Below are 24715 nucleotides of genomic sequence, written 5' to 3'. Positions count from 1 at the left end.
TAACTTGTGTATTTCAGGAAAGGATGTGCATAACATTCAAGGTCTTGCAAATATATACCTACGTGTTGAAGTCATTGGTTTAAATATCATTAACAAGAAGACATAATTGTTCAGCATGCAGTATACATAGGTAACTGCTGAGCTCTAGTAAGATAAAGTATAGCAAATATACCTATTCTTAATAATCTCACATTCTAACTGGTAGACATTGCTTTCAAAGACAGTCGTGAATAGTTTAGGAGTAGACATAGTAAGCACTAAAATGAATTCTGGGCTGTCTGGAAGATTGATATAGGCCAGAGTTGTTCAGAGAATCTTTGTGGGGGAATGAGACTTTCACATGGGTTTGTTAAAAAAATTATTCTTGTTTTTTAGGTATAAAACTCAAAACATGAGCAACCATATATATAACCAGTGTTCAAAGCTGATTTGGCTAGAACTGGAATACAGTTGCCTACAGCATATTCCAGAGGAATTAGAAAAGTCAAAGTAATGGATAACAGAAAAGATCCTCCATTCTTCAATGAAGATAACGTGGGACCACTTTACTACAGACTTCCTTTTTATGATACCATGGAGCTCTTCATTGAAACACTGACTGGAACTTGTTTTGAGCTGAGAGTTTCACCCTTTGAAGCTATTATTTCAGTGAAAGCGAAAATTCAAAGATTGGAAGGTACTAGTCTTTTTTTTTAATTTTTAGGATATGAGGATTAAATTTGTTCTTCAAAATTATATCATACCTTTTTAGCTTTTCTTGTGGAGAAATGTCAAACATACATGAATTAGAATTGGATAATGAATCCTTATATACCCCCTATTCAGCCTCAGCAGTTATCATGAACTGTCTTGTTTTCATTCCTGCATTTCCCCCACTCTTCCCTTTCTACCAGATTCTTTTGAAGCAAATCCCTGGCATTATGTTAATGTGTGAAACAATATTTTAAAATGGTTTTTCAGCAGGTTATGAAGATGTGCAGATTCTGCCATAACTGCCTTACAGTAATGATTTACTGACTCTTTTTACTTTTTTACAGTGTTTTGCAAATACCTTTTTTTTTTAATGTGGAGATTTTCTGTGGAGAGTTTTTGGTGTACATTTACATAGATTTGAAGTTTCCTCAGTATAGAGGGATACTGAATGTTGTATAATATCTCTTTTTTTGACTGGTGTATTTGTGAAAAGTGTTATGAGTTACTTCGTGTTAAAAATTAGTCTTTTTCTTTGGCAGATTTCTGAAAGAAGTGGTTTTTTTTTTTTTTTGCCTTTTACAGTTGTTAAAATACAGTAAAGACTAGAAAATTGTTCTATGTAACACTAAATGGGTCTTTGCATTTTGAGCCAGCTAGAACTAGCTTATAATTTAAGGCAGAAACTAGCATTGCCCTCCAGCCCAGTTTAAGTTCAGAATTAAAGAAGGATGAGGAAGATTGGGATTTTTTATCTTTGTAAAGTCAAGGATCTTGGTATTTGAGCTTCTGAATAATAGTTCATTTTTGACTTTGTTCTGCTTTTTTATTTATATGATGTTGTACTGGTAACTTTTTAGGAGCAGGAGGATTTAAAAAAAAAAAAAACCTCTTGTGTTGTAAATAATCTCTGCATTATTTTCTTGCTTTCATGCATAATCTCTGTGCAGCTAAAGCACTCTAGAGGGAATCCTGTTTAGTTATCCTAATGTCAGAAGAGTAAATTTGGGCTTAGGGAAGATTAGAGACTCATCCAAGGAAACTATTTACTGACAGGGTTGGACAAGAGCCAAGATGTAGGAGACATTGTCAGGATAAAAGCTCTGTACTTTGTAGTTATTAGACAGTTGAATCCTAGTTTAGACATACAAAACAAATATACTTGTTGGGAGATTAAATGAGATAATGTAAAATCTCTACTGTCTTTGTCTGATAGGGCTGTCATAACAAAATACCATAGAGTAGGAGGCTTAAACAACAGAAATTTATTTTCTCACAGTTCCAGAAACCGAAAGTCTGAGATCAGGGTACCAGCATGGTCAGGTTCTTGTGAGGCTTTCTTCCTGTCCTGTCGATAGGTTTGTTTTCAGTCCTCACATGGGCATCTCTTCTTATAAGGATGCGGATCCAGCCACAAGGGCCTCACCCTCATGACCTCATCTAAACCTAATAATCTCCCAAAGGTCACATCTCCAAATGCCATCACTTTGGGATTTAGACTTCGAGATACAAATTTTGGGGGAATACAGTTCCGTTCATAGCACTTACCACTAGTGGTCATGCTTTGTGTGCTGTCACGTCCCACTCTTTGCAACCCCATGGACTGTAGCCCTTCAGGCTCCTTTGTCCATGGGATTTCCTAGGCAGGAATACTGGAATGGGTTGCCATTTCCTTCTCCATGGAATCTTCCCAACCCAGGGATTGAACCTGAGTCTCTTGTGTCTTCTGCATTGGCAAGCAGATTCTTTACCACTGCACCACCTGAGAGGAGAGAGAATCCTTATTACAGAAAATGTTACTGTGTTTCTCGCTTAGGCTGGAAATGCCTTCAAACCAGGATCAGCATACTTAGCAATCAGAGAAGCAACGTGATTTCTTCTTAGCAATCAGAAGAAGAAAAACTCACACCTGAGACTCACCCACTTGTGAGCAATTCACTCAGGTACCTGGAGACCTAGGATCAACTCTCTATGCCAAGGGTTGGACCGTCGTCAAGGGAAGGAAAGGTGGGAGGCACCTCTAGTGGTCAGTAGATCTTAATTCCTGTTCCCATTCCCCATCCTTATAGTCCTCACCCCTTCTTTCCTTCCTCTTCTTTAAGCTTTGGTAACTCCTTGCAGCATGTGGGCAGGGACAGTCACTCTTCTTCAGGAGGCTTCAAGAGGGATTCCTTCATGTAAAATATATTTTAATCCTTTAATAGGTGATCTTTCTATTTCTACCCTGGACAACATTTGAGAATAACATTTTGGATCAGTCTTTCCCAAGATAGAGGAATATGGAATAGGTAGGATTGGAGGGCAGAGTGACACTGCTTGGTTTAATTATTCAGGAAAATTGTGGTTCTGCTGGACTGCTTTTCCTGTTGGGCAGCTTTAGGAAGCTGGGAACTAGAGCATCATAGAAGATAAGAGGGTAGATGGAGAGGACTGCAAAGAAAGGGTTGACAGAGTGTGCTGGATAGAAATGATGAGGCTTAATGAGAAAGGAACAGTACCTACAAGGGAATTTAAATGGGCCTTGATGGGACAGGAGCACTGAAGCCACACTGCCTGATTTCATATTACCAACTGAATAAATCACCCTCTCTTTACCTCAGTTGTGCTAATTTAAAATGGGAATAATAATAATACCTATTTCAAAGAATTTTTCTCAGGATCGGATGAATTGAATGAAAAGCACTTAGCCGAACATCTGTGCTTTTTTTAGTCTATGGAGATAGTGCGATATGTACTGAAGAATGTAAATGCTGTGCCCTTGGGAAGAGATGTGATTTAGTTCTCTTGAGTTTCCAGAGAAGGGAAATTGTTTGGAGCTTATTACGTAGAGCAGTAATCTGTAGCGAAGAGTACATAGTACTCAGAGAATAGGAATTTGGAAAGAAAAAATGTGCCAAGAAATGTAAGGAATTATTGTCAACTGGTTCTTTATTGCCGTGGGCAGTGGGCTTGCCATCAAGTCATTGGCATTACTGCTTCCTAATAAAGATTTCTGTTCATGGGATAGGGTTGTTTTCCTGGCCATTTTTATGAGTAGATGGGACCATGTTAATAGTTCTGACCAGTGAGCTATGAATGGAAGTCTCCATCAACCTGAGTTGCTGAGTGGCTATAGTGAGCAGAGTCCTCATCGTGACATGCAGTAGACATGTAACTTATGCAGAAAATAAGTTAAATGTCGCTTAAACCAGTGACATTTTAGGCATGGTTTGGGATGAGTTCAATTTAACCTACTTTATTTTGCCCCATACAGTATCAAGTAGGCATCCATTTTTTTTTTACTTTATAAATAATTAGTTATGCAATACCACTTACTGAATTAGTCTAGTCTCTTCTCACTAATTTCATACCTGTCATCTATTATTTATATATATACACAACTGTTAATCACCTGATATATCTCCCTGTGCCAGTATTACACTGTCTTTCTGTAAGGCTTCAAGTTCCTCTAGTTTCCTTGTTTTGCCTCCTCTTTTCTTTTTGGGTTTCCCTGAGAACTCCTCCATAGAAAGAATCTGTGTGCTTAATAGCTCTTTCTGTTGTAATCTTATACTAGAGTCCTGTTAGTGTGGTGGTAAGGTATTGGGTAGGGGAAACTGTCTGCTGTCTAATGATTAAATCTCAATCTTTTAGTGGGCCCATGTGTCTGGGGCAAAGTGTTTCTTAGCTTCTTACCTTCCCCACCATATAATCACTTAGGTGAAAAAGCAAGGCTGGAGGAGTCTGAAATCACTGCAATATCCTTGCACCAGGTGGGATCAGCCCCTAATAAAGTGAGTTGGCCTCCATTATGGAGAATGCTCTGGGATTTTTCATAATGTTTATGTCCCCCTCCCTCTGCCTGAGCTATAGGGGAATCTTTCTTGACTTCTGAGTAAGAACCTCATGGAGTTTCTAGAGATAAAACTCTCAAAAGTGTTACAGCTCCACTAAGACTATGACTTCAGGGATTCCTCAGTCACATGTTAGCCCATACTCAGCCTCTACCAGATCATGAAACTACCATTTAAATTTTCCTTCCAGCTTATGTCTCTGGAGGCTTCTGCTTCAGGTAAGCAGATCTTGGCTGTAAGTCTCTGGATTTTCTTATATGTAGATTTGGAGGTGGTGGTTTGCCATCCTGTCTCATATCTCTCGTGGCTCCAAGAAAAGTTGTTGAATTTGTTTGTTCAGCGCTTTTCTTATTGTAAGGATGGGAGTGGCAGTTTACATGCCTTTTACATGTTTTACCTAAGACTGGAAGTCTAAACTTTCTTTTAAATGTAGCCATTTATAATTTAAACTTTCTTTCCAAGAACTGTGTTAGCCAAATCCTACAAGTTTTCATAAGTTGAATTTTGTTGACATTAAATTCTCAGTGTTTGTTTTGCTAAAAATATTTATTTTACTATTTAAAAATTATGTTAAGGGCTCTGTAACCACAGTTATATTTAGGATTGGATACATTTGATCACTTTTTAAAAAAGATAATTTATTTATTTTAATTGGAGGTTAATTGCTTTACAATATTGTGGTGGTTTTTGCCACACATCACATGAATCAGCCATGGGTGTACATGTGTCCCACCATCCTGAACCCCCTTCTCATCTTCCTCCCCACCCCATCCCTCAGAGTTGTCCAAGAGCACCAGCTCTGAACGCTCTGCTTCATACATCGAACTTGCACTGGTCTTCTGTTTGACATATGGTAATATACATGTTTCTTGTATAGTCCCACCCTCCCCTTCTCCCACAGAGTCCAAAAGTCTGTTTTTACATCTGTGTCTCTTGCTGTCTTGCATATAGGTTTGTCATTACTGTCTTTCTAAATTCCATATATATGTGTTAATATACTGTATTGGTGTTTCTCTTTCTGACTTACTTCACTCTGTATAATAGGCTCCAGTTTCATCCACTTCATTAGAACTGACTCAAATGTATTTTTTTAAATAGCTGAGTAATATTCCATTGTGTATATGTACCACAACTTCTTATCCATTCCTCTGCCGCTGGACATTTAGGTTGCTTCCATGTCCTGGCTATTGTAAACAGTGCTGCAGTGAACATTGGGGTACTTGTGTCTCTTTCAGTTCTGCTTTCCTGGGTGTGTATGCCCAACAGTTGGATTGCTGGGTTGTATGGCAGTTATATTTCCAGTTTTTTAAGGAGTCTCCACACTGTTCTCCATAGTGGCTATACTGGTTTGCATTCCCACCAGCAGTGTAAGAAGGTTGCCTTTTCTCCACGCCCTCTCCAGCATTTATTGCTTGTAGACTTTTTCATGGCAGCCATTCTGACCGGCATGAGATAGTACCTGTTTGTGGTTTTGATTTGCATTTCTCTGATAATGAGTGATGTTGAGCATCTTTTCATGTATGTGTTAGCCATCTGTATGTCTTCTTTGGAGCAATGTCTGTTTGGTTCTTTGGTCCGTTTTTTGATTGGGTTGTTTATTTTTCTGGTATTGAGCTGCATGAGTTGCTTGTATATGATTTAATCACTTTTTGTAGTTTATACTCACTCCCAATATTCTGACCAATAATACAACATGTTTTCATTTGTCTCCAAGATCTAGCAAACTCTTTTACTCCATTTTTTAATGAAGATATAAGTACAATTTTATATATTATGAAAAACAATTTTGCATATTGTAAAATTCACTATTTCTAGTATTATATTCATTTTCTAGGGCTGCCATAACAAGGTACCACAAACCAAGTGGCTTAAAGAATAGAAATTTATTGTCTCATAGATTCAGAGGCTTAAAGTCCAAGATCAGGGTGTTGGTATTATTAGTTCCTTCTGAGGGCTCTTAGAGAAAATCCATAACATGCCTTTTGCCTAGGTTCTGGTAGTTTTCTGGCAGTTTTTTTTGTTTCTTAACCTGTAGAAGCATCACCCCAGTCTCTTTACATCTCCCTGTGTATGTCTGTATCTATCTCCAGATTTCCCCTTTTTATAATGACACCAATCATACTGAATTAGGGCCCTCCCTAATGACCTCATTTTAACTTGATTAATTTGTGAAGACTCTCTCTACAAGTAAGGTCAGATGCTGAGGTTCTGAGGGTTAGGACTTAAGCATATGAACTCTTGGGGGACACAGTTCATCCCATAGCTAGTCTATATTAATAGTTCTATCAGTACTGACAAATGTTACTGTCATAAAACTACCACCATGATCAAGGTATAGAACAGTTCCATCACCCACCAAAATTCTAATGTGCCTTTGTGGTCAACTTTCCTTCAAACCTGGTACCTGGCATCTACTAATGTGTTTTTGTCCTCATAATTTTACCTTTTCCAAAATTTCGTATAACTGTATACAATAGTATGTAACCTTTTGAGTCAGCTTTCTTTTGCTTATACATAATACACATGCATTTGAGATTTATTCATATTGTTCTGTATATCAGTAGGTCATTCTGTTTATGGCTGAATAGTGTTCCATTGTATGGATATACTACACTTATTCATTCCTAAGTTGAGGGACCCTTCACTTTTTGATGATTTTGAATAAAGCCATTTTTAAGTTTCATGACAGTTTTTTATGGGTGCATAAGTTTTCATTTCACCTGGGTCAGTATTTAGGAGTAGAATTGCTGAGTTGTGTTGTAAGTGGTTTTTTAACTTAATATGAAACTGCCAAACTTTTCCAGAGTGGCTGTACCATTTTGTATTCCTGTGAGTAGTGTCTAAAAGTTCTAGTTGCTCTGTATCATCAGAACATGGTATTGTCTGGGTGTTTTTGTTTCTTTTTTGCCATTTTAATAGATACTGGTGATAACCTCATTGTTGTCAGGGAATGTTTGATGGGAGGATTCCTACGTGCTGTCTCTCTTGAGTCCTTTGTCCCTCTTCAAGCGGAATAGCACGCTGCTCCCAGGGACTGGGGTCATTGTGTGAGGCAGGCTTGGGTCTCCTTTAGTAAACATTCTCTTTAGGACAAAACTGCTTAGTCTCGTTCCCCTTTCTTGAGATATGGATTGTGTCATGACCTTGTGACTAACATTACCCCTTGTTCCCTTGGTAACGGTTGCTGTACGTTTGGTTTTCTGATCTTTATCATTCCCGAAAGAAGTTTCTTGTACCACAGCCTATATATACTCATAGGAAAATCATTAAAGCACCTTTGCTTCATCAGAGCTTAGGTCCCCGGGTCTTTTTTGTCTCTCTCTCTCTCTTTCTCTCTCTCTCTCTTTTTCTGGCTGACTCTCTGGAGCGTGGAGACCCGTCGTGCTCACTTTTCTGCCCAGGCTTCTAAGACCCCCTCGAGAGGGCGCCTGGTGCCTTCGTGAGCGATGCAAGTCCTGTGTCGAGGACTTTATTGGTCCTCTGCGTAAACCAAGGGATATCAGCCTCTTTCTCTCTCTCACTTTCTCATCGTCGACTCCATACCACAAGGTTCCGGTCCATTAAAGGACCCCAACACATTGTGGTTTTAATTTGCATCTCCCTAACTAATGATTTTGAGCATATTTCTATTTACCTATTGATTACATCTTCTTTGGTAAAGTTCCTATTCAATCTTTGCCCATTTTTAAAAATTAAGTTGTTTTCTTATTGTGTTTTTAAAGTCCTAATGTTTTTAAATTTTTCATATGTTTCCTTGTGTCTTCTTTGACCCCTGAAGTTTTGGAAGTACACTTTTATTTCCATACTTAGGGGAATTAAAAAGTTTCATTTTATTATTAATTGTGAATTTAATTGCAGGTGGTCAGAGTAAATAGAATATTTATGGTAAGCATGGTATTTATGTGTACAATTGTCTTTGAATCTTATAGCAACTTGGGGCTCTATAAAAAGTCATGTGTGGCATAAAAGAAACAGGAAGAAAAAATTTGATGAGATAAATTATTGACATTACGAGTTCAAGTGTATCTAAGCAGAGTGGGAGGTTGGCTCCGATGTAAATCTTTGTTCTCCACACCCCACAACCACTGTGTTTTTTTGTTTTGTTTTCCCACCTGCTTTCTGGTATTGCAAGATGCTCTAGGATCATCCTGTATACATTTTGCCCTATCTTAGAACTAACCATTTCTTCAAGAAGCTCTGGTTCCTTTTTTTGGAGTATGGTATTAAAAACCAAGATCTGGGCATGACAATTGATTTTTCAGCAACAATAATAGAAACCAGAAGACAGTGGAATATTATCTTCATAGTGCTGAGAAAAATAACAGTTTCTACTTAGAATTGAATTTAACTTTCAAGGGTGAAGACAAAGACATTTCCAGACAAAAACAAAGCTTGAATTTCCTAACAGCAAATTCTTGCCAAAGGGACTTCGGAAAGATATATCTTAGAATGCATATAATCCCTAAAGGAAGTTGATGATGCAAGATGGAATGGCATATTTGTGGAAAAATCTAAATAAACATGTACTTAAAAAGCAGTATTTGAAGGTTTGAAAAAATTGAATTAAAATCTTAGTAACTGGCATGCAAATCAAGGTGAAATTGTTCATAACGGAAGTCATTAAGGCTGTCAGCATTGTTCATGAGGAGGATAAAGATGTGATTAGCTTTAGACTTTATTTTGTTAAATATGATCATTTAAATTTCTAAATTAATCACTTGAGATTAGCAATAGAATTAATTTCAAAATGACAGAAGTGCCTCACCTTTTCCAATCATTCAGAATTAATACATAAAGGAGGCAAGTAGTTAAAGCAGAGCAATTAGAATGCACAAAATAAGGTAGTAAAAATGAATAGAAATATGTCAGTAATCCCCATAAGGTAAAATGGATACAACTTTCTAATTGAAAAGCTATTAGCAGACTGTTTTTTTAAAAAATCATATGAAATACTGTTTGCCAGAGGCCTAATCTAAAATAAAAGGACCTCAAAATGTTGAAAACAGAAGAATTGAGAAAGATATACCAGGAAAAACTAACCTGAAGAAAGCTGGTGTGTGTGTATTAGTAAAGTTGTTTTGTAAAATACATTTCAACATGTGAACAAGCCTTATGGAGGGATATTCCTGGTAGTCTTGTTGATAATGTCAGAAATCTAGCAACAAGTTGAATGACTATGCTAGAATGTGTAAGTTGTGGTATATGTAAATATTTGTGTCATATGGCGCAATCAAATTCTGTGAAGTAGTTGAAAACAGGGAAAATAATGAAGTAGTAGCTTTGTACATGGCATGGATAAATTAAGAACAATGGTGAATTAAAAAAAGCAAGACAGATAACACAGTATGATTCTACTTAAATAAAGGTCAGAAAGGGGCAAAAAACCCCACTATCACTAGAAGTAAAGCACTAACAAAAAGCAGAGGAATAAATCATACCACATTCAGAACACTGATTACCCCTGGGTGGAGTAAAGAGGATGCAGTTGGGGAGAAGCAGGAATATTGTTTTTCTTTATATCCTTCACTTGGTATAGTCAATCTTTTTTTAGTCATTCTAGTAGGTATGCAGTGATATCTCATTATGACTTTAATTTGCATTTCCCTAATGATTAATGATATTGAGCATCTTCATGAACTTATTTGCCATCCTTATATATTCTTTGTTAAAGTGTCTATTCATTTTTTTTACCCATTAAATAAATCTGGTTGGTTGTTTTCTTACTGTCGAGTTTTAAGTATTCTTTATTCCGAATACAAGTTTTTAATCAGATACACATTTTGCTGAGATTTTTCTCCCAGACTGTGGCTTGTCTTTTTATTCTCTTAACAGTATCTTTTGAAGAGCAAAAAAGTTAATTTTGCTGAAGTCCAATTTATGAATATGAAAATGGATATCATATCTAAGAATATGTCAATCTGAGATCACAAAAAATTTCTTCTATATTTTCCTGTAAAGGTTCATTTGCGTTGATTTTTTGTTGTTTTTGTCGCACTGTAGCAGGCAGGACTAGTTTCCCAATCAGGAATCAAACCTGTGCTCCTTGCATTAATAGCAGAGTCTCAACCCCGGACTGCCAGGGAAGTCCCAATTACATTGATTTTTAAAATATTAAACTAGCATTTCTGGAATTTCCTTTACTTGAACATGTTGTATTATCTTTTTAATATATTGTTAAGTTTTGTTTGTTAAGACTGTGTTGGAATATTTGTATCTTTTTTTCATGAAGAATATTAATTTTATTTTGTAATGTTGTGTTTGGTTTTGGTAGGGCAGTAGTGTCCTCATTGAATGAGTTGGGGCTATTCTTTCCTTTGCAGTTTTTAGATAGAGTAGAATTGGTGTTATAGCGTCAAATATGAAGCTATCTCTTTAATAAGTATAGGGCTATTCAGGTTATCTTTTTCTTCTTGAGTGAGTTTGGGTAGCTTATATCTTTCAAGGATTTTGTTGATCTGTTGTTAAATTTTATTGGCATAGAGTTCATAATATTCCCTTATTCTTTCAATATCTGTGTAGTCAGTCTGTAATGATGTTACCCTTTTTATCCCTAATACTGGTAACTTGCATATTATTTAACAAATTAGCCTTTATTAATTTTAATGAATTTCTTAAAGAATCAGATTTTGTTTTGATTTTTTTTCCTCCTGTTTTTCTTTTTTCTATTTCATTGAATTCTCTTTTGATTTTTATTAATGTTTTGGCTTACTTTGGATTTAATTTACTCTTTTTATAATTTCTTGAGACCACGGTTATTGATATGATTCATTTCTTCTTATGAAATATTGGTATTTAGTGCTTTGTTTCCTCCTAAGTGCTACTGTCTTCTTGGTATTCCATACATTTTGATATGTTGTGCTTTCATTTTCATTTGGTTCAAATTATTTTCTAATTTTCCTTTTGATACCTTTTTTGATCCATGGGTTATCTTGAAATATATTGCTTAGTTTCTAAAAATTTGGGGAATTTCTAGAAATTTTTCTTACATTGGCTTATAATTTAATTCTGCATAATTTTGATTCTTTTAAAATTTAGGAACTTGTTCTGTGGTCCAGAATATTGTCTATCTTGGTAAATGTTACCTATGCACTTGAGTATGCATCCTGTTATTGATGTGTGCAGTGTTCTACAAATGTCAATCAGATCAATTTCTGTGGTAGTGTTGTATATATTCTGTATATTTACTTATTCTGTGAACTTTTGGGAAAGGAATATTGAAATCTCCAACTAGAATTGTGGATTTGTCTTTTTCTCCTTCCAATTCTGTCAACCTCTGATTCATGTGTTTTGAAGCTCTGTAATCAAGTGCATACATTTTTTGGATTGTATGTCCTCTTGAGTTTATTGACCTCTTCATTATTGTGAGATGAAATTCTTTATCCTTGGTAATAATTTTCACCCTAAAATCCACCGTATCTGATGTTAATATCATCAGTTTAGAATTTTTTGATTAGTAGTCAGCATAAAATGTTTTTCTGTCCTTTTAATCTATTTATGTCTTTATATTTAAGATGTCTGTTTCTTGCAGGCAGCATATAATTGTTTTGTTTTTATTTCTAGTTAATCCAATCTGTGTTTGCTTTTAACTTTCAGCTTAATTTAGACCACTTCATTTAAGATGACTGTAGTTGTGATTAGATTTTAGTTTGTTATTTTATTGTCTTCTGTTTGTTCCATTTGTTCTTTATTCCCTTTTCCCTCTTTTCCACATTTGTTTTGAATAAATTGAGTATTTGTTATTCTATTTTGTTCTCCTTTGTTGGCTTATCAATTATAACTCTTTGCCCTACTATTTTAGCTGTTGCTTTGTTGGTCTGTAATATACATCTTTACTTATTTTCTGTCTTCAAGTGATACACCATTTCACGTATCTTGCAGGAACCTTGCAGTAGTTTGCCTTCACACCTCCCCTTACGGCCTTCAGGCTGTGACTGTCACGCGTGTCCTTTAGCGTGTGTTGTAAACTCCGCAATACATGCTTCCTTCTTGCTTGCACCAGCAGTTATCTTGTTTGCCTGAACCATCTGTTATCTTTTTGCTTGAACTGTCAGTTATCTTTTCAGAGTTCTGTCAGCAATCATTTTATCTCCTCTACCTTTTTGGACATTTTCTGTCCTTAATTTTTGAATTTCTGATTCAGAGTATTGAATATTTCAGATGCTTTAGTATGTTTAGGGTGTGGCCTTACAGTTTTGCTTCATGGTTATGGTTCTGGGTAAAATTTACCTTGGTTGATAGGTACAGAATTTCATTTTTTTAGATTTTACTGTTAACTTTCTGTGGATTTGTTATTTTTTCTCCTCTTGATTTTTGTGATATTCAGGTATTCTACAGATGCTGTTTAATGGTACTCTACCAGTTTATCAATGTCCAGATATTTACATAGATGTTTTATGTCTGTTTTGTGGTGATGGTGGGGAGAAATGAGTTTCTCCAGTTTTGTGGTTATCTTTTTACCTGCAGGACTCTAAGTTTTTACCCATTGTTTCTTTTCCCCCTGAACACTGAAATTACTAATGGATGCTCTTCCTTTTTTGCTTTTTGCCTCCTATAGAAGTTCCCTCAAATTGTTTGTCCTTAAAAGTCCTTTACTTGCAGGCAGTTTTCTGGTGTGAGTCCTTTTTGTAGACTTTTCAGACTTAAAGTGCCTTCCTCTTCCTTGTGATGGTTTTGTATTGAACTTGTATACCACCATTAGCATTAACTTCTCCATAATTTTTCTTGATCAGCCTTGTGGGGGCAGGAGTATAAGACTTCCCACTCTGGGACAGAGAGATTGCCCCTTTTTATTTCCAGTCATTTGGAGTTTCGACATTCTCAGTCTTCAAATTATGAGGGCTGAGGGCATAGTTTCTGTGTAGATTCACTTCTCTTCTTTTTATTCTGTACTATCTTGGGAGAAAGTATTGGAAGAGGGGAGCTATGGCCCACCACTGTCTTTAATTATCCATAAGTGCTGTTGATTCTGGGTTTATTTTATAAATGTAGATATGAACATGTTCTCAAACATACAAGTATCTGTGTGAAAATTCTAAAAAAGACATAGGAAACACGTTTGAGTCATTATTACGGTTAGATGAGGTTATAAGTGTAAGGATCCCCCCGCCCTTAATTGGAATAGTGCCCTTTTTAGAAGAGATACTTGGGAATTCTTTTTTCTGGACATGCTCATAAAGAAGAAAACGTGAGCACACAGAAAAATGTCAGCCACCTATAAGCTGTTTTTAGAAAAATGTTAGCCACCGATAAGCTAAGAGAAGTGGTTTCAGAATGAAACTTATGCTTTGATCTTGGATTTCCCAGCCTTGAGAATTGTGAAAAAATAAATTTCTGTTGTTTAAACCACCCAGTCTGTTGTATTTTGTTATAGCAGCCTAAGTAAACCAAGACACACACACACAGATGCACACACATTCACAGATACATGTACACTTGTATATTATTATAGATTTTTTTGTAACAGTAAAAAATTGGATGTGTGAAAATATATCTTAGTAATGGACTGGGTAAATAAAACTTATGACAGAAACATATATTGGAATACCGTCTAGTCATTATACAATGTGTATTTTCATTTATTGATAGCAAAGATAAATGCAGTATATTAAGTGAAAACTGTTTATACTCAAAGTATGTTCCCATTTTATTAAAAAGAATAAGTTTTTAAAGGAAATTTACCCCAAACATTGAATATAGATTTTACTGGACTTAGGACAGCATATAGTTTTAATTTTCTTTTGTATATTTCTGTGTTGTCTTCTTAATAAGTTGTTGTTTTTATCATAAACAAATATTTGAATTTGTGAAAAGTTCTAAAAACACTGAATGGAAAAATCACATATATGGAATCTGTCTTTTGGGAAGACATGTTTGTTTAATAGAAATTAATTTTTCTGAATATAGTTGTAAGAAGTTAAGAGTTGAGGCTTAAAGGCAAAGGGCCACCTTTAAAGAGGGATGCCGTATTTCTGTTTGCTAAATCTGGCCACTCTATATTAAAGGAATATGATTTGCTTTGTATGTTTGAGATTCTAAAAGTGTTCATAGTAGAAGGAACCCTAGTATTTTTTAATGTGCAAGTGAGGAGGTTAAGAGTCACAGAGGTTGATGACTTTTTCAAGGTCATCCAGCAACTGAGGTGGCCGTCAGGACCACAACTCAGTCTTGCACAATTCTTGCCACCCTGTCTTGCTTGTCAACCTCCTATATTTTTAGCTTGCTAACTGATAGCTAAATTCTGTTAATAGTGATTATAGGAGTTAATCTAAGCAGTGTTGTCACTTTGTCTTTACTCCTGTTCTAAAGTTTTTTTTTCTTTAACACAATAATGCTATACAATGTTGGTTGAATAAATAATGGTCTTACCTACCCATAGGCTTCCCTGATAGCTCAGTTGATAAAAAATCCGGCTGCAATGCAGGAGACCCTGGTTTGATTCCTGTGTCAGGAAGATCCGCTGGAGAAGGGATAGGATACTCACTCCAGTATTCCTGGGCTTTCCTTGTGGCTCAGCTGGTAAAGAATCTGCATGCAGTGTTGGAAACCTCGGTTCCATCCCCGAGTTGGGAAGATCCCCTGGAGAAGGGAATGGCTACCCACTCCAGTATTCTTGCATGGAGAATTCCATGGACTGTAGAGTCCATGGGGTCGCCAAGAGTCGGACACAACTGAGCTACTTTCACTTCACTTCACTTCACTTCGCTACCTACCCATATTGCTTTTATCTAGCTATTCTGGTGAAATCCTGTAATTTAGGTTGAAAAGATGACCACAGCATATTAAACAAATTAAAAAAATATATTTATTTATTTATTTTTGGCTGTGTTGGGTCTTTGTTGCTGCTTAAGCTTTGCCCTAGTTGTGCTGAGTGGGGGCTACTCTCCAGTTGTGGTGCATGGGCTTCTCATTGCGGTGGCTTCTGTTGTTGTGGTACATGGACTCTGGGGCATGTGGGCTCAGCAGTTGCAGTTCCTGGGCTCTAGACCACAGACTCAATAGTTATGGTGTACCGGCTTAGTTACCCGTGGCATGTGGGATCTTTCCAGACGGGGCTCGAACCTGCCCTGTTTCCTGCCTTGGCATGCAGATTCTTTACCACTGAGCCACCAGGGAAGCACTAAATTTTTAAAAATATTAAAGTACTTTTAACATGAAATAATTTCTAGCTTAAAAGCCTTTCCTCACTGGCATTCTTTTTTAACTGGAAGCAAAAAAGGTGAACTGTTCCCAGTTGGGAGATACATGTATATCCACCTACTGAGCCCATGGGCTGTATTTCAGGATGATCTTTTGGAACATTTGAAGACTGTTTAGTAGACGTTCAGGTCTGCTAACAGGCAATACTACTTAAACATACACCCAGACAGCTACTTTTGCTTTGTGGAGACTGACTGTCTTCAGACTGATTAGCATAAAGGTTGACTGCAGTCTCTGGAGTTAGCCTGTTGGGGCTTTACATCTCTAATCCACATTCTCTAGGTGTCACTTAATCTCTCAATGCTTCAATTTTAGCATTTGTGAAATATACATAGTAGTGTTGCCTGCTTCAGAAGATTATTATTGTTGCAGTAAATTATGATAATACAGGTCAAGCATTTATAACAGTGCCTAGCTTATAATAATAAAAACTAACACATATTGCACTTACTGCTATCATTCTAGTCAACTTATTTTGTAGCATCACAAGCAAAAGTAACTTGAGAAGGCAGTATGTGAAATATTTGGAAAATATATTCATCGACATGTCAACCATTAAATGTTCTATTGAATATAATGCTCACTCTGGCTAGTGTAGTCTTCAGGCATTCAAATATGGAGTTTGCAGAAAAAAAAGTTTACGCTGAGGTATGGAATCTGGGTTTCCCAGGTGCTGCAGTGGTAAAGAATCCAGCTGCCAATGCTGGAGATGCAAGAGATGCTGGTTGGATCCCTGGGTCGGGAAGACCCCCTGGAGTAGGAGATGGCAACTCACTCCAGTATTATTGCCTGGAAAATACAATGGACAGAGAAGCCTGTTGGGCTACAGTCCTTGGGTCCCAAAGGGTTGGACACAACTGAGCACATGCACACACACACTCACAGACATGGAATCTACCTTAACATTCTTTTAACATCACGGAAATGCAAAGATACTGTCTTTTAGACCATAATTTTCAGCGTTGAAAATTGCCCATGTGTATGTATACTTAGTCACTCAGTCATGTCCAACTCTTTTCAAGTATTCTTGTCCAGGCAAGAATACTGGAGTGGGTAGTCATTCCCTTCTCCAGGGTATCTTCACAACTCAGAGATCGAACCCAGGTCTCTTGCATTGCAGTTGGATTCTTTACCATCTGAGCCACCAAGGAAGCCTGAAAATAATCCATAATATACTCTTTTTTCAAGATTAAATTATTCTTTACTTAGTGTTCAGACTAAAGGCATGTTAATATGCAGTTATGGACTATAATCACATTCAAGGTGGAAGGAATTTCCTAATATATTAATGTTTTATGGTAAATTATATTCTGTGCCCTGTTTCAAGATTATTGACCTTTCCATTTGGAAGAGGTATGAAAGATGCCATCTGAATCACTAAATAATCTCACATATAAACAATCATTATTCCATGCATACATGCTGCTCTGGGAACAGACTTTTAGAATACAAATGCTTAAGGCCAAGTAAACTAAATTAAATGTTGTATTTGTAAATATAGATATAATTGACATTATATTATTTCAGAGGTATACAGCATAATGATTTGATTTTGTATATAAAGTTGGTGCCTCATACCCTCTGGGTCTGCAGGATTTAATTAACTATGGATTGAAAATATTGGGGAAAAAATTACAGAAAATAACAAAAAGCAAAACTTGAATTTGCATCGTTAGCAGCTATTTACATAGTGTTTATATTGTATTAAGTATTGTAAGTAGTCTAGAGATGACTTAAAGTATACAGGAGGATGAGTATAAGGTTATATATATAACCTTATATATATATGGGTTATATATATATATACACACACATATATATATATGTATGTATATATGTATATATATACAAAAAAATGCTATGTCATTTTATATGTAAGGTACTTGAACATCCAGTGATTTTGGTATTTGTGGGGGACCTGGAACCAGTATCCTTCGGATACCCAGGGGCTGCTGTATTGTAAAATGATCAATGCAGTAAGTCTAGTTAATAGTTAACATCCATCACCATACAGTTACAAAATTTTGTTTTCTTAATGATGAAAAATTTGAGGACCTACTCTTTTAGCAACTTTTAGATACACAGCACAGTCTTATTAACAATAGTCTGCATGTTGTGCATTATATTCCCATGACTTTCTTATTTTATAGCTTGGAGTTTACACATTTAACCCTCTGCACCCATTTTGCTCACCTTCTACTCATAATACACTTTTAACACTTAATATAACTAAATGGAGGCTGTACTTTGCAATATTGAGAACTGTTCTCTAGGCCTTAGATCTTAAACTCTTCAGGACTGATTTCAAGATATTTTTTTAAATGACTTCCTATTCTTAAACGTTGTTTTCAAGGCCAGAGAGTTACTGAAACATACTGTTGTCACTGTTCTTTTCTAGTGAGTGGATAGAGCCATGTCTACTTTTAGCCACGCCTTTTACCTACAATGCTGTACATTTTAGCTAAGCATCTATCATTCAGTGTAGAATTGTGTTTCTTATTTCTTTAATGAAATAGATTTGTATCATACTCTTCCAAAGATTCTGTTGAATTTTTAACCAATTTCTTTATAACCTTCCCCTAAGGTATTCCCATCTGTCAGCAGCACTTAATTTGGAATAACATGGAACTTGAAGATGATTACTGCTTGAATCATTACAAGTGAGTGTAATTGCACATCAGATGTTTTATAGATGCTCAGAATTATGACTTCATTTGCCATTGTTTTTCTTCTGAATCCTTGAATCATGTCTCATCTTCTGAATAATTCTTAGCCCTGGATTTCAGTGTAAATTCCAAATTTTAAGATGTGTTGGCTCCATACCCATACTATGTGATCCTTGTCCTCTGATTTCTTTGCTTTACCTTTTCATTATTTATACCAAGCTATTTACCCCTGCATTTTTAGACTTCCTCTTCTTATCTTACTTTCTTTGCTCCTTTCTTTGAATATTGACTTATTACCACCTGGCTTCGTTCCTTTTCTTTCATTTTCACAAGTGTACTGGGTAAGAGAGTATTGCTCTTCATGTCTTTCATTTTTCTTAAGCTCTCCTGATGTGACACTAAGTGACATTGTGTGCGTCAGTGATTGCAGATATGTTGTCTGACCTTTTGTCTTTCTCCCTTCTCTCACATCATTCTTCATTCTTTCCTAAAACAAAAAGGTCAGAGGCCATGTGGAATAGCTGGGAGAGCAGTGGGCATTGGGAGATTTGTAGATTTGCAATTTTTCTATTTTGTTAGTTAGATCTGTTATTTCTGACACTTTGGGTTTTAACAGCTTCTTTTCTTCTTAGGGCCTAACATGTGAAATGATGAGGTTGAACTACAGAGGTCCTTTTCATACTTTATTCATTTCATATTTAAGTCTTATGAGAACTTCATGTTTTCATTATTTATGCAAGTAAATAAGTTAACATTTTATATTTATGCACGTTACTATATCTTTTAAAAAATCTTTTAGAGTAGGCACTATGCCTGATAAACAACACATAAGTATGTGTATATTTAACACTGAATGTATTTTGATGTTTGTGGTTTTTTTTGTGTGTGTTAATTATCCACAGCATTTCAGAAGGTTGTACCTTGAAGCTGGTTTTGGCTATGCGCGGTGGACCTATAAACACTAGTAGAGGTAGGCATATGTTAAAATTATGTATATTAAAGCAGTTTGACAGTAGTAATCTTCAAGCCAGATGATCTTATAGCCTCAGGTTTTATTCAGTTTTTTTTCCCTTCTATTATGTCTTAGAAGAACCACACTTGTTTCTCTCAGCATTTTTTTTAAATTTTTAAAAAATTTATTTATTTTTATTGAAGTATGGTTGATTTACAGTGTTGTGTTAGTTTCAAGTATCTAGCAAAGTGATTCAGTCATACATATTTATATGTGTTTATTTGTATATGTATGTATCTTTTTTAGATTCTTTCCCCTTACAGGTTATTATAAAATATTAAGTATACATCCTTGTGCCATATAATAGGTCCTTCAGCATTGTTTTTTAAAGCCTAAATGCACAGAGGCAGGAACTCATACGCCAGAAAATCTCATGATTCCTCATTCAATCCAGAAAGTTTAAATATAAACCTCACCAGTATAGGAAAGGAGAATGGGATGGCATAGTATAAGTATTACATTGTTATCCCTGTGTTTAGGTGCAGTTTACTGGTCTTGTTGCTTTTTTCAATCCATCGAGTCTTCAACTCCTGGGGTAATGATTGTTATAGGAAATTCCAAAGATACCTCTTAGCCTGGTTTGTGATGCATTTGGATTTTATAGATATTATCATGGTCCTGTTAAAGCCCTTTTTTCAGAATGTGGGTGTCTCTAAAAGTCCATTCATTCATTCATTCATTCAGGAAGCACATTTTGAGTATCTCCTAGATGTTCAGTGCAGTGTTTCTTGGGAGAGAATGTTCCTGCTTCATTACAGTGCCCACAATAGACGTGAGAAGAATTGATGTTGCTTCAAGGAGTTGTAAGTGCTGTGGGGGCAGTAGTAGCATAACAGTGTCTATGGAAGTAGGGTAGTAGGAGGACAGTTGTGGAAGAGCCCTTGGAGATGGTGATAGGAGCAAAGACTTGATTAACAAGAAAGTTCTAAGCTTGGGAAAAACTGGGAGTGTTCACCTTTGTCCTTGATTCAGGTTTGTCACATGAATCCCCACAAAGTAGAGGCATCCTTCAATTTCTCAGAGCAATCCTGCTGTGTAGGCCTCATTTTGGGGAAGGTCTTTGTATTTGATCCTTTACTAACCAGAAAATTGAATGTTAAGTATTGATTCCACTGATGGCTTAATACTTCTTCCACAAGTCAGATTTCATCTCCATGCTTCCTAATTTTGATTAGAAAATAGGGTTATCACCGTCTTTTTCTTACCTATTTCAGGAGGATTTTTTGAGATAGGTTACTGTGACTGTTGAACTCTTATGGATAAGTTAGAAAAAAACAAAGATAATACTGTGAGAGCTGATTAACCAGACTTGTAATATCAGGGACTTCCTGTTAATTGCACTTAGATTGTCCCATGTGACATATGATGTCTATACTACTGATTGTGAGAGTAGTACAAAAACCCTAATGCATTTACTGAGCTGTTATGATAAGACGTGAATTTAATATCATGTGAATTCCATTGTATTATATTTTCAAAGTTTGTTATTTATGTATAGTATTGTCTTTAAACATGGATGTTTTATTATTTTTTATTATTATTTATTACCTGCTTTTCTTACTAGGACTACAATTATATATATGAGGATGAGTATGAGCACCACAGGTTCTGAATTTAAAATATACGTATTTTTTAAATTTAAAGTAAGTGAAAGTTAATCACTACCCTTTGGTAGTTGAAGTGTTGTCATACTTTTTTCCTACAATTTCCTGTGCCTTGTTTGTAACTGAAAAAATCAGACCCTAGAACTTGTCTTATTTGATATTTTAGATTAGGTTTTTAATAAGTTTGCCTTTACTGAATCAGCTTTTAAAATTTTAACAGCTTGCTGTTCTTCTACCTTTGTTCCTTTGGTTGCTAAGTTGTATCCAACTCTGCAACTTTATGGACTATCTTTATTGCCTGCTAGTCTCCATTCCCCTTGAGGTTCTCCAGGCAAAAATACTGGAGTGGGTTACCATTTCCTTCTCCAGTTGTCTGCTTTACATCATTGAAAACTTTGTGAAAAGGGAAAACTACCCAAATCTAGAACTTTTCCATATTGTATATCAGAAACCTTATTTTTAGCTACTGAGTCTTACTTGAAATTCGTGGTTTAGAAAATATCTTTATCATGTGAATTCTAGTAATAGTTAGCTTTTAAAATTGTTTTTTGAATTAAACATTATCAAAGCAACCTAGAAAAGGACTTCCTTGGCAGTCCAGTGGTTTGGACTCTGTGCTTCCACTGCAGGGGGCAATGATTTTGATCCCTGGTGGGAACTAAGATCCTGAAAGCTGCATGGCACAGCCAAAAAAGAAAAATATTTTCCTTTCTAAAACTAAATTTTATCCTAAACTATATGCATAATATTTTACACTTGATGAAATCTAAATGATTTTTCTATTATGAAGAGGGATGTGTGTGTATAGACATAAGTGCATACACATAGTCAATGCCAATGACTCCCGAAGTAAGGCACACTCTGTTGGTTTAAACAAGACTTTTGTGTGGTTTTAGTAATGGCAGCAGCATAGTTTTTGTGTCTTGTTAATGTAATGTGGAAAGTGTAGCATAAATACATTTTGTGTCTATGAAAGTCTTATCAAAAACAAGGTAAATCTTACTGTGTTTCTGAAGTTTCTGTGTTTTATTAATAGTGGTGGTATTGAATTTAGGACATGGGGACATCTTCAATGGTTAATTAGCTTCAGAGTTTAATATTCATTATTGTTGTGACTTTCTAAAGGGTAGTTCAGCACTGTGATTCTGTTAATAAATAAGCTACTTGAAAGAAAGTTACAGAGTTTGAGAAATTGTTGCCTCTTTTAAGAAAGAACAGTGTTTGTGCAACTTGACATGAAAATGTCTTGGGGAATGAACTTTTTTTTGCTGTAGCCATTACTTAGACCCCCTGATCTGGGAATCAGGGGCTTTTAGAACATTCAGCCTGTGAGCTAGCCACCTCTTGAGGCTTGTTCCCACCACAAGAGCAGAATCTGTGGCTGCTGTGGATGAGAGTGGCTTGAGATGATGGTAGCAATATCATTCAAACCTGACGACTACTCTGGACCACTAGAGCCATGTGCGCTGACTAGACACATAGGTGTATACCAGAACAAGTGGGGTCCTGGGATGATGCTTTCAAGTAACAACATATTAATCATTACAGACATAGCAGTTTTTGTATAATAAGTCACCCCCTTGTGGTGTTGAGTTACCATATACTGAAATGGCAACCCACTCCAGTACTCTTGCCTAGAAAACCCCATGGACAGAGGAGCCTGGTAGGCTACAGTCCATGGGATTGCAAAGAGTTGGACATGACTGAGCGACTTCACTTTTACTTTTTTTAAATTACCTGTCTTCATGTCAAGAAAGAACTCTGAGAAGAATCAGCCTTTATATAAAACCAGAAAGAAAAAAGGGATTTACTTCTAATTTCTAAAATATGTCTCCCAGTTGTGTATGTTTGTTTTTTTAAATCTAAAGTAGGTGGAATTTACATTGATTTTTAATTATTGATTGTTGAAACCAATATTGGAACATATAGGGAGTGGAAGATAAAAAGTGAAAATAGTTATAGATAATTATGTCATAGAATCAATGAATATACACTCCAGTGGCACAGGAAAAACCTCATGTATTTAGTTAAACCCTGTCTTTGTACATAAAAACATATTTCTTTTCTTTCATATTAATACAGCATAGAAAATATTGTATTAACTGTAAAAAGACCAAAAACTTATTTGAAGAATGTAATATATATGTATTGTATGCACAGGATTGTTGTTCAAATTTGACATGTTATATCCTGATGGTGTACCAAAATGCATTGAACTTGATATAAATTGAAAGCTTACCTATTAGTGTTTCCATTTGTAGTTCCTATGGAAGATCCCCTTAAGGAGATGGCTGAGTACATGGGTTCCAGTCGAGATGAGGTCTGGGAGAAGACCTCCTGCAACAAGCAAGTTACACTTTTGGTATACCAAGAAGGAGATCAATTGAATTTCTTCCGTGTAGTAGACAGGGGAGACGGCACTCTAACACCATTATCTGAATCTTTAAGGTAAATAGATTTTCATTTACATGTCTCACTTAGAAAAGGAGAATATCATATGATACACCCATAAACCTTATGTTTACCTTGTGTTGTCAGAATAATCTTACTATAGTCACAAGATTAACTAAATTTTATGCATTCTCCCCTCCTCCCCATCCCACCTCAGTTATGTAATTCTGAAATTGTCTTTCCTATGATCGATAGGGGAGAAGGCAATGACACCCCACTCCAGTACTCTTGCCTGGAAAATCCCATGGACAGAGGAGCCTGGTAGGCTACAGTCCATGGGGTTGCGAAGAGTCTGACACGACTGAGCAACTTCACTTTCACTTTTCACTTTCATGCACTGGAGAGGGAAATGGCAGCCCACTCCAGTGTTCTTGCCTGGAGAATCCCAGGGACGGGAGCTTGGTGGGCTGCTGTCTATGGCGTCACACAGAGTTGGACACGACTGACATGACTTAGCAGCAGCAGCATGATCGATAGGAGTAATTTCTAAAACTGAAAATTCTTTATGGAGTAGGATTTTTTGTAAAAATATTTGTCATTAAAACTCTAAGATGCCTACTAGATTATTGAGTTTTGTTATAATAGTATGATGTTATATCAGTATAGCCGTGGCATAATATAAAGGATTAAGCCTAAAGTTACTCTTTTTTTTTCCCCCAAAAATTTAACTGTTGCTTAAAGGTGGATAAATCTTTGCTTCTCTAGTCCTATTTTCCTACTCTGTAAAAGGAGGAGGGGGAATTCCTTGGTGGTCCAGTTGTTAGGACTCAGTGTTCTCACTGACAAGGGCCCAGATTCAATCCCTGGTTTGGGAACTAAGATCCTACAAGCCGTGGGGCACAGCCTCAAAAAATAATAAATAAATAAAATAAAAAATTATGTAATGTAGAATCCTTAGAAAAAGGAAGGAGGGTTGTTTTAAAGTCAGGAGGAAACAAAGGTACTTGTGCTAGGCAATAGAGAAGTTAGTAAATTGGGTAAGGTAAGTTTTAAGTTTCTGTGCATTCTGCCTTACTATGTTTTTTTTAAACTTATTTCACTTTAAAACATTCACTAAACATTTAACTGAGCTTTTATAGTCAGTTTTGATACTACACACTAAGTTATAAAGATTATATTCCTTCCTTTATGGAACATGAAATCTGCTATAAATTGTATCTATAATATAATTTTGTCAGTTGTTGTAAAAAGACATTAAAATCTCTGGAAAAACAGATAAGAGGGCCTTCATTTTATCTGAAAGGTGTGGGGAGTTAGGAATAA

At 36.0% G+C, this 24715-nt stretch overlaps 1 protein-coding gene across 5 annotated transcripts in view; it reads left to right on the top strand.

The window, feature by feature from the left end:
- Positions 1-24715, top strand: part of ZFAND4 (zinc finger AN1-type containing 4) — a 55445-nt gene that overhangs the window by 5303 nt on the left and 25427 nt on the right. For 4 of the 5 annotated variants that reach the window (XR_006270841.1, XM_043476315.1, XM_043476313.1 and 1 more), the window contains exons 2-5: positions 376-676; positions 18304-18379; positions 19288-19355; positions 23263-23449. Coding sequence is in view for 4 of the 5 variants with exons in the window: in XM_043476315.1 (XP_043332250.1) it covers positions 493-676; positions 18304-18379; positions 19288-19355; positions 23263-23449 (515 nt within the window). In the remaining variant the exon portion in view is untranslated. The remainder of the gene's footprint in view (positions 1-375; positions 677-18303; positions 18380-19287; positions 19356-23262; positions 23450-24715) is intronic. The other variant, XM_043476316.1, reaches the window with a different exon arrangement.

This window comes from Cervus canadensis, chromosome 8 (genome assembly GCF_019320065.1).
Source record: "Cervus canadensis isolate Bull #8, Minnesota chromosome 8, ASM1932006v1, whole genome shotgun sequence".
NCBI classification, from domain to species: Eukaryota; Metazoa; Chordata; class Mammalia; order Artiodactyla; family Cervidae; genus Cervus; species Cervus canadensis.
Note: the sequence above shows the minus strand (reverse complement) of the source record. Positions and strands in the feature narration are given on the sequence as shown.